The sequence below is a fragment of the Caenorhabditis briggsae genome (assembly GCF_000004555.2).
Source record: "Caenorhabditis briggsae complete genome, chrV, whole genome shotgun sequence".
NCBI lineage: Eukaryota > Metazoa > Nematoda > Chromadorea > Rhabditida > Rhabditidae > Caenorhabditis > Caenorhabditis briggsae.
In genome coordinates, this window is record NC_013488.2 from 15692923 (window position 1) to 15703414 (window position 10492).

General features: G+C 36.6%; 6 protein-coding genes across 6 annotated transcripts in view; 5 read left to right on the top strand and 1 right to left on the bottom strand.

Annotated features, from left to right (window-relative positions):
* Nucleotides 1-624: 624 nt before the first annotated feature.
* On the top strand, nt 625-1113 carry CBG04921 (the record flags this gene model as incomplete). Its single annotated transcript, XM_002638035.2, has 1 exon — nt 625-1113. One exon carries the CDS (start codon nt 625-627, stop codon nt 1111-1113), a length of 489 nt encoding a protein of 162 aa, XP_002638081.2.
* Nucleotides 1114-1868: 755 nt separating this feature from the next.
* On the bottom strand, nt 1869-2093 carry CBG04922 (the record flags this gene model as incomplete). Its single annotated transcript, XM_002638036.1, has 2 exons — nt 1869-1988; nt 2040-2093. The coding sequence occupies 2 exons, from the start codon at nt 2091-2093 to the stop codon at nt 1869-1871; spliced, it is 174 nt and encodes a 57-aa protein (XP_002638082.1).
* Nucleotides 2094-3131: 1038 nt separating this feature from the next.
* Nucleotides 3132-3580, top strand: CBG04923 (the record flags this gene model as incomplete). Its single annotated transcript, XM_002638037.1, has 3 exons — nt 3132-3221; nt 3357-3422; nt 3476-3580. The coding sequence occupies 3 exons, from the start codon at nt 3132-3134 to the stop codon at nt 3578-3580; spliced, it is 261 nt and encodes an 86-aa protein (XP_002638083.1).
* A 567-nt stretch (nt 3581-4147) lies between these two features.
* Nucleotides 4148-4918, top strand: CBG27260 (the record flags this gene model as incomplete). The annotated part of the gene is made up of 3 exons (XM_045238253.1): nt 4148-4478; nt 4524-4714; nt 4844-4918. 3 exons carry the CDS (start codon nt 4148-4150, stop codon nt 4916-4918), a joined length of 597 nt encoding a protein of 198 aa, XP_045098368.1.
* A 561-nt stretch (nt 4919-5479) lies between these two features.
* Nucleotides 5480-6736, top strand: CBG04924 (the record flags this gene model as incomplete). The annotated part of the gene is made up of 3 exons (XM_002638038.1): nt 5480-5810; nt 5856-6046; nt 6236-6736. The coding sequence occupies 3 exons, from the start codon at nt 5480-5482 to the stop codon at nt 6734-6736; spliced, it is 1023 nt and encodes a 340-aa protein (XP_002638084.1).
* A 1153-nt stretch (nt 6737-7889) lies between these two features.
* CBG04925 overlaps nt 7890-10492 on the top strand; it is a gene marked incomplete at both ends in the record, with an annotated part of 9958 nt that continues 7355 nt past the window's right edge. Inside the window, one exon of the mRNA XM_002638039.1 lies at nt 7890-8175. Coding sequence (XP_002638085.1) covers nt 7890-8175 — 286 coding nt within the window. The remainder of the gene's footprint in view (nt 8176-10492) is intronic.

Consider the following 10492-nt stretch of genomic DNA (forward strand, 5'->3'; position numbering starts at 1 on the left):
TTTAGACGCTACTTCTTTAAAAAAAAACTTCTGAACCAACTTCTGATCGAGATGAAGTATTATAAGAAAGAAGATGACTATGATTCAAGTGAATCTGAAATCTCCACGGATGAAAGCTCTGATTACGACGGCGGTGAAGACGAGTCCGATTCCAGCGACCCGAATCATGGAGACGACGATGATGAAGACGGAGCAGATGGTACAGTTGATGATAATAATGTCTATGATGATTATGATGGTTATGACGATTATGATGGTTATGATCATTATGATGAATATGATGATGACGATATCCAAAACGAAGATGAACCAGAGTTTGAGGAAGAGCAGGAGAGAGAGCAGGAAGAAGAGCAAAACGGAGAGCAGGAGGGAGAAGGCGAGGATGAGAGACAAAAAGAGGAGCAGGATGAGGAGCAGGATGAGGAGCAGGATGAGGAGCAGGAAAAGAATCAGGAAGATGAGTACGAAGATGAACAGGAAGAGGAAGATCAATTGACTGAAGCACCGACCACGAAAATCTTCAGAAAAAGAAAACAGTTCGATTCTGATAGAGTTTCATTTGCTCCCAAACAACGAAATGAAAGAAACAATCGCGCCTTTACATTTTCAACAAGACAAACCACAATGGCTGCTCGTTTGAATCGAAATAGAAACGATCGTCGAAGTTCTTCTACCGCTTCTACAATGAGAACCACCACCTCTTCTAAGCCAGAAATGATTATCAAAACCAACAGACCAATTTCGTCAACTACACCAAGGCAAACGACGACCAAAACTCGAAAACCTCGGAAGAAGACACAAAGTCGAAAAGCTGATCCTACAACCACCATCACAACCACAGCAACCATGAGGACCACGACCACCATGAGAACAAGACGAACAACTTCCCATCAGTCGAGACGAACCACGACAGAACCTCGTACGAAACGGACGACGTCTGCCCCTGAAACGAGACAAACAACCATCACCACTCAGAAGACTCGGAATGATAGAAGAAGACGCGGGCGGCCCACTACCACCACTCCAAGATCGACTACCATTACTCCAAGATTCACAACCACTACTCTAAAATCCACTTTCACCGGCCGAAGGAAGTTCAAAGGACGCGGATAAGATCATCTTGTTGCAACCGATATTCTTTTTTTTGTGTTCTGAACTATTTATCCTCTCTAATTCTTATATGCCACACCTTTTAGTCTTATACCTTCTTCTGAATAAAAATCAAAATTACAAAAAAAATTATTTTTAAAACATCAAAACTATTGAAAACATGATTAAAATAAATAAACGTTTCAATCTAACCAAATTTTCAAACAAAAACATGAAAGCTATTCAAATACCCACATCTTTCTTTAAGGACCAGAATTTTTTTTAAGGACCAGAATTTTTTTTTAAGGACCAAAATTTTTTTTTAAGGACCAGAATTTTTTTTAAGGACCAGAATTTTTTTTAAGGACCAGAATTTTTTTTAAGGACCAGAATTTTTTAAGGACCAGAATTTTTTTTAAGGACCAGAATTTTTTTTAAGGACCAGAATTTTTTTTAAGGACCAGAATTTTTTCTAAGGACCAGAATTTTTTTTAAGGACCAGAATTTCATACTAGAGCCCACTTTTTTCCAGAAATCATTCTGGACCAGTTCTGATTTTAGAAAAATTCAAAGAAATGGAACCCGAGAGAATTGTTTTTGTTGTATCAGCACTGTTTTATTCTTGAAAAATAATGAATTGATGAATTGATTTCCCAAAAAGTACAGATATTCAAAAAAAGAGGAAAACATGAGAGCAGAGATCAAGGGGTTCAGACAGGGTACGTTTTGGGGGACATATCAGTTTCTTGGAGCAGTTTCTGGGCGGCCGGGGGACAGGTTTACTTGTCAATGATGACGTAGCACGCGTAGATAATTCCTGGAAGGTATCCGAGAAGAGTGAGCAAGATGCAGATGACGAGATGTTTGTCGCATCCGGTCTCGATGAGCACTCCGATTGGCTGGAAACAAATGGTTTAGGTGAAAAATACAGTAATCCAAGAATCACATACCGGGAAAATGAGAGCGCAGATGAACTTCGGGATGTCTCCGCAAGTAAGACCCATTTTGCGTTTGAAGTTGAGGGTTCCTGGAAATTCAGAAAAAAAGTGAGATTTGAGAAAAGCTGAAATGAGCACAAACAGCAATCAGTAGTCAGGTGCCGAAAGGCTGACTCACAAGAATCAGAACACATCATTAGAGCTTGTTATTCAAATTTGAAATCAGCCAACCAAATGTAAAAGATATGTTTTCTTTTTAATTTGGGAAACTCTGTTAGTTGGAAGTAGGAGCATGTATGAAATCCGTCATTGGAAGAAGACGTCATGAAAAACATTTGGCGCTATTTTGGATTGCTGGATAGCGGAACTAAAAACTCTAATAGAAGAGCCCCTAGCTTTTAACTTCGAGCTTAATTTCTTAATTTCTATAGGAGATATCGAAAATGTGTCAACTGATAAAATGTTTGTCATAATATCACCAACATTTTATTAGTTTTTGATACCTCCTAAAGAATAGGGTTTCATTTGGGGGGCGATTCACCCGCCCGCAGCCACCCGGGGGGCTCACCCCCCGCGGCCCCCCGTTGACTCCCCGCGAATATTTACGTGAGGAAAATATTATCTTTTTTGTAGTTTTTTTATTTGAGAAACTCAGTTTTTCTTGGAAAATACGTGATTATCCTTGAAAATTTTATCAAAATTCACACGCATTTAATTGCGGGGGGCCGCGGGGGGCCGCGGGTGGAAGCCCCCCGGGTGGGTGGCCCACATCTTCACCCGCCCAAATGGAAACCCTACTATAGAATTTAAGATAATTGAGCTTAAAGTGCACGTAAAGCGTGGCCTTGTATTAGAATTTTAGAGTTTTCAAACTAATCTGTTTTGATTCAATAAGATTCTAGTGAACAAAAACTTTTTAAGAATACCAAAAAGAAAACGAGTAAATATGTTTTTTCTTGTCTGGATAAGAGCTTGAAAAAAAACCAAAACACAAAAAATCCAGATTTTGAAAATAGTTAAATTCATATCTAGCGTTGGACTAGTCTCAAGCACTCCAGTTGATACTAAAAACGAAAAAGGAAAATAAAGGTTTCTCATGACAGAATGGAAGAAAACGGCGGATTTAATCACAGACACACGACATTATATGGCATTGCTCATAGCAACGGGCGTACACATACACACATCATTTCAGTAAGTCACGTTGGATAGAGGAAAGGCCAAAAAATCATATTCTGGTGAATGGGAGACGCAGGAAAATTGGATAAGCTAGACATGGATAACAAGAGGGATTTCGAAATATTTTCCAACTCGTGGAAATTTTTTTAGATCAGAAGTTTATTGAGAAAACGTATGACATCAAAGTGCAGATCAAAAAAGAGATTAGGTCAAAAGGTAATTTAGGTCAAAAACTAAAGGTTTTATAACTCTAACTATAAGTTCTTGAGCTAACAAGCCGTCAAGTGGAACCTGTGAATTATGAAGATGGTCCAGAAGATTCGACCCTAGCGACAAACAAAGATGAAGAAGAAGAACTTTTTGATTTTGGTTGAATTTTAATAAATTTGTCCATTAGTTGAGTCATTATCCAATTCAAATCATGTGCATGTAACCTAAATGAACTGTTTTATTTATAACTTCGAGTATCATTTTTAAGAAAGGCCGCAAATCGAAAAATATTTGGACTTCTTTATTTGGATGGGTATGAGATGAGCCACAAAAAATGCCGAGATGTACTTTTTCGGAAAAAAAGAACTTTCAGATAAGTACGACCGATTTTTCCAGCCACTAACGAAACCTCGCCGAGCTTATCAGTCGGCAGCCGCTTTCACGCCTGTGTGGCTTAGCCTGTAGCGGCGATGTAACCCTGATCGTCTTATAAGTTCAACTCCTCATGGGGGCTCCCTAGCCAAAATATCTAGGAAACTATTTTTTTTTTGAATGTCATGCTTCCTTCAAATTTTTTAAAGCATTCGAAACCTATTCATTTCGATTTTTTAGTAAAATTGATTTTGGAAAATATAATCTGACAGGTGAAAAAAATCAGTTTTTCTTCTTCGACAGCTCACCAATAATTTTTTTTGTTTTTTGAAATATAAAATTCGAAGGCATTTCTCTGAATGTCAAGTCTAACTTGCATCCCTTCAAACAGCTACTATTGCGCTACTGAATTCTTAACCCGAACGGTCCAAATGATAACTGCTGTATCATTTCCTATGCATGTTCTGGGGCTTTTTATAATCTTTTTAAGCACACCAAAAACCATGGACTCTGTGAAGTCATATATTTTACACTTGCATTTTTGGATCATGATTTATGATAATTCTCTGGGATTTTTAACAGTTCCTTTTTTGTTACTTCCAACCATGTCGGGGTACACACTAGGAGTTTTGTCATACTTTGGTGTCAACGAGTTTTTCATGGTGGTTCTGGTTCTGTTGGCGGTCAACAGTAAGTTGATAGGTGTTCTCGAATGTCCATGTAAGTTATTTTCAGATGTTCTGTTATCCAATCAAAGTATATTCAAAAACCGATATTTCATAATTTGCGCATTCCCTCCAAAACCAACCTGGGGAAAAATCAGAAAACCTTGGCTAGCAGACCATTACATTTTCGCTGTGATTTTATTCATCCCGATGGCTTTCTCACTTCCAGATCAAGAAAAAACCAAACAAAAAGTTCTAGAGGTAAAGTTTTTTTCCAAACTATAATGGTCCTTTAAAAAATAGAAAATAATTTTTACTTAAATAAAGGCCATTGGAATGTTTCCAGACATATTTTTACTTGGATCAACCGACGTTTTCAAGTACTTTCAGACTCTTACCAACGTTTCTGACTACGTGCACCAAGCGAAAATATACACTTTGACTGAGGACCACGCTATCATTTAGGAATAATGAGCACACTTTTTGCTTTTGGAATTATAGAAGCCTTCGTTTTTTGTACATACCTTGCAATGTACATTGCTAAAATCCTAAAGTCCAACAAGATATCCAAAATTACTCAAAAACTTCAAATCAAATTTCTATTATAATTGCTTTAGTTATCCAAATGTTGGCTCCGCTTCTTATGATGGTGATTCCATTATCTTATGATGTGGTTGTAATAGTTTTCAATTACCATAACCATTGGTTATTAACCAAGCTTACGCTAATATTGCGATTGCTATTCAAACGACACATGGTATTTTCTCAACGATGATTATTACAGGTGATAAAGAATCAAATTTCATCGTTCGAAGTTTACAAATTGTTTCTATAGAATGTCCATCAAGAAGCACATGAAAATGTCTCTATTTCCGGCGATCGACTTTTTTCTTTGAAAAAAAAATGCGTAAAAGGTGCAAAATTGAATTATGTTTACGGAAAGTAGTTAAACATACTTCTTGCCTTGAAAATTTTTCTCTAAAATTTGTTTCTCTAAAATTTGCTAACTTCCTCTTCTTCTTTCGCATGTCGAATCTAACCTGTATCCCTACTACTAGCTACTATGGAACTCCCGAATTCTTATCCCGAACGGTCCATATGATAACTGCTGTATCATTTCCTATACATATCCTGGGACTTTTTATAATCTTTTTCAAGACACCAAAAACCATGGACTCTGTGAAATGGTATATTTTACATCTGCATGTTTGGATCATGATTTATGATAATTCTCTGGGATTTTTAACAATCCCATTTTTGCTATTTCCAAGATTGTCGGGGTACACACTAGGGTTTTTATCATACTTTGGTGTCAACGAGTTTTTCATGGCGGTTCTGGTTCTGTTGGCGGTCATCAGTAAGTTGATAGGTGTTCTCGACTGTCCATGTAAGTTATTTTCAGATGTTCTGTTATCCAATCTAAGTATATTCGAAAACCGATATTTCATAATTTGCGCGTTCCCTCCAAAACCAACATGGGAAAAAATCAGAAAACCTTGGCTAGCAGCCCATTACATTTTCGCTGTGATTTTATTCATCCCGATGGCTTTCTCACTTCCAGATCAAGAAAAAACCAAACAAAAAGTTCTAGAGGTAATTTAACGGGATCTGTCTTAAAATAAAGTTTTTGTCAAGCTACAATGGTAATCTGGATAATTGAAGATTCTTTTGACTGAAATTAAATAACTGTTAAAAGTGAAAGTTTCTAAAACGCCATGCTTTCTATCTAAGGCTGGTATATCTTAAAAGGCTGGTATATCTTAAAATTTAAAATATTTTCAGACCCTTCCCTGTGTCTCTGACTACGTGCACCAAGCGAAAATATTCACTCTAGCTGAGGACTACACTTATACTGTAGGAGTACTGAGTACATTGCTTGCTTTTGGACTTATGGAAGCCACCATTTTTTGTACCCACCTTGAAGTCTACATTATAAAAAACCTGAAATCCAAAAGAATATCTAAAACTACTCTAAAACTCCAAATCAAATTTCTAGTCGCGTTGGTAATCCAAATGGTGGTTCCTTCTCTTATGCTGGTGATTCCATTGGCCTACTCGGCGGTTGTTATAATTTACGAATATTATAACCAAGCTTACATGAATGTAGTGATTGTTATCACAACGACGCATGGTCTTTTTTCAACATTGATTATGATTTTTGTACACCAACCGTATCGAATGGCATTGGTTCGAATGTTTTGCTCCAAGTTTTCAAGAAAGGACCGTATTGAGAGCGATTCGAGATTCCAACCAAACGGTGCTGCATTTACGGTGGCAACTTGAATTTTCTGCTCAGCAATAAATGTGTTTTGTAGCCTTTTTTGTGATGAAATTGCTTAAATAAAATTTTCTTAATTTTTTGAGAAGATTTTTTGGAAACAACTCTTCTGATTTTTACTCCGCTGCCTAAACCAAAAAATCAACAATCCTTTGAATATTGTACTCGTCTTCCGGTTAAGGTTGTTAAGTTCTTGGGCGAGCTCAATATTTTTTGACAAAGAGAATTATCAACATTGTGCAATGATAAAAGCTGGACTAACAGAAGAATTTACTGGTTGAACACTGAACAATTGGAATCAGGTACCAACCGAATATCCAGTGTATAATCAGCGTATAGCGAATAATGGTCAAGGTTACATTATAAGGGTGATCTGTGAATCTGAATTCTATCAATTCTAAGTGTGTTTAAGGTAATAGAAAATAGCAGGTAATTGACAGGTGGAACATCTCGTTTTTATTTTGAGCTGACTACGAGCCTCGAGACACCTGCTAACCATTCGGTTTTTGAAGATTTGACTCGATTTTTCAGTCGGAAATGTACGTATTGGACTTTTCTACACCTTCATGGCTTATTTCATACTTCCACACTATAAGCGTGATTTCTATAATCTTGAACACACTTGGAGTTTATCTTTTAATATTCCAATGTCAGAAACTCGGAAGCTTCAGATACTGGTTATTTACTTAAACTTCTTGAGTATTGCTAGAAACGCCAAAAAAGTTTAGCCACAGTGGGGGTCGAACCAGCATAGTTACTCCTAATGAGTCTCTTACCACAACACCACACAGCCGACATTTCGCTCTCACGCGGAGGGCGTGTAGAAGAGAGGGGAAAGCCACGCCGAAATCAGGCTCAAGTTTTCAGACGAAGATTTTCAGAGCCCCTCTGAAAACACTTCCTTTGTCAGTAATAAAAGAAGAAAAAGACAGGGAGATTTAATTTTAATTAAAAAAAAATGATTTTTGTCCTTCACATGCTTTCATTATTGCGGGTATAAATCATAAAGACATCATATGTCAGACCTAAAAAGTGTTTTAATGATTTTTTAGCGTATTAAAAAACACTCCTGAGAATAAAATACTGGCACTTCACCTGCCAAACCTCCGTTTTTCATTTCCGATCTTCAATAAAAAACTCTCATACGAGATGTACCTTATAGACTTTACGGAACCCGAATGGCTTATTTTCTACTATCATCTGATAGGCGGTGTTTCTGTTATCATGAACACCCTTGGGATCTATCTCTTGCTTTATCAATGCAATGCGATAGGAAGTTTCCGTTACTGGTTATTGGCTTATCAACTAATGTGTTTTGCCACAGATTTACAGTTCACTTTACTTATGCAACCCGTTCCTTTGTACCCAATAATCGCCGGTTATTCAATGGGAGTTTTATCAAAATGGTTTTCAATTCCTTCTGTTTCTCTAACATGTATTGTTTGTGGTCTTAGCATTTCGCAATTTTCAGTGTTGGCTAACACATTTTTACTGAAGCATCAATCAGTTTCGTCGATATCGAATTCATTTGTTATTCCAAAATTCGTGAATGGGATTATCTTTTTAGTGTTCGGAATTGTTCTTATTGCTTTTGAGATAGTGCTGTACTCAGCATGTTTTGATGAGAAAGATAAATGGATTTATATTGAACTGGTAGGGAAACGGATTTTATAGTATTCACTTTTTTCATTTTCAGAACTATCCTGAGTACATTCGTAGCTTCCAGCAATTACAGGAGTTTGAGGTCATGGACGGAGAAAAGATAATATTTATAGCAAAATTCCTCATAGGCTTTGGCTTCTTTGGATCAACTATTTTGCTTCTCGTGGTGATTGATATTTTCCAGAAATTGAAAGTATTGAAACTGAAGATTTCGCCCAAAAACTATCGGAAACATTCTGAAGCAATGAGATGTCTTCTGGTCCAATCTATCGCGGTTGGCATAGCCGCACTCCCTCTTTTATTATTTGGAATTTCATTGGCAGCGGAGAATATTGACGGTCAATTTTGGGCAGAAATCGGGATCGCTTGTTTTGCCACTCATTCATCATTGAATATGATTCTTCTTATGATATTTTTTCCACCGTATAGAAATTTTGTTAAGAAAAATATTAAAAGGCAAGGTGTCTTAGTTTAACGAGTTGCGCTATATAATATTTTTAGTCTGCAAAGGAATCCAATAAGAGTGCAAGATAATGCGTCCACCATTATATCCCATATTCCAAATGTCAGAACTTGAAATGTGGAACACGAACTCTTCAATCAAATTATCAAAAGTTTGAAATTATTCTGGTCCGTGGTAAGTAGCACCAAGCTGGAGATTAGAGTTAAGTATGTACAGTGGCGAGAAGTGGTGAGGAGATTTTTTTCGAACATTCATAACTTTGTTCATAATCGCTCAATTGACTTGAAATTTTGCATGAGAGTAGCTGTGAACTCCAAAAACATGAAAATCGGTTTTCTGAAAATTTCTCATTTTTAGAATTTTCAGAGCAGTTTCAGATGTAACAGTGGTCCGAGAATCCAAAAAAAACTTTTTTCAGAATTTTTTCTGGCTTTGATTTTGAATATCAAATGATTTTCAGTGTCCAAATATGCATAAAAAAAGTTTCGAAGGACTTTGGAAGTCGGGCTCTCGAGTTATGATTCTCAGAGCACAAAAGGTATGTCGGCATTTTTGCGATAACTCTACTGAACATGTATTTTTGATGCTCAAAATTTCACGAAAGATATGTTTTGAGTTTTTTATCAGTTTTATGTTTAAAGGAGGGCAGACAGCAAAAATTTCGGGGAAAATTTCAGGGAATGTGTATTTTGCCGTCGCGGTGTCAGCACCTAAAGCACGCAATCCCACGCGCAAACATTTTTATTTTTTTATTTCCCGACTTTATTTTTTTCAATTTTTAACGACTTCAAACATTAAAAAAGCTCTTTTTTCTTATTTATTATAAAACCCATATAAAAGTGAATTTTTAATGTAAATTTAAAGTTCTATCGACCGATTATTTTGCCAGTCGCCGGTGTTTTTTATAGGCATGCGAAAAAAACTATTTTCTCTTCGATAACCGTTTCTTCACTGTTCCTATTTATCTCATTACTTCTCGTTATTACTCTAGGAATAAAAACTGTTTTATGACTAGGGTTTTGAGAGACGTCTCCATTTTTACTGCTTCCTTAACCTTCCGACGACCAGCCCTGCACGAGGATTGTTTTAATTATGTGGTTTTTCTTTCAATTGTTATGTCTCTTTCTAAAAATTAATTGTAGTTTTTTTCATAATTTATTTGTTAACATAATAAAACACGTTTCTTCATTTTCAACTGATTTTGATACCTCGGAGCGAGGCCTCGGCGGCACGCTGGTAGCCCTTCAGAAATTCCGAGTTCAAAAAGTTCAATCCGAAGGAAACAAGGGAAGAAAAAAGTAAAAACACCAGCAGGGATTGAACCTCTGACCTCCTGAATACTAGCCTAGAGCGTACCCACTATACTACGCGTGTAAGAGGCGACCATCGCGTTTTTCACATTATGAAGCGACGCCGCAGCAGCAAGCTAGTGAAGAAATTAGGGTGACAAAAAAGAGCATTTTTTCGTCCTTGAAGTGTTTTTTTCAGGTTTTTAAGTACATAGCTATATTTATACTTCAGAGTTATATCTTTTGAGTAAAAATGAAAATTTTGAAATTTTTGATGTCTACCCTCCTTTAAGGTTTTTGAGAAAAAAAATTTTTCTACAATTGTAAAATTTTAAGCACCAAATTGA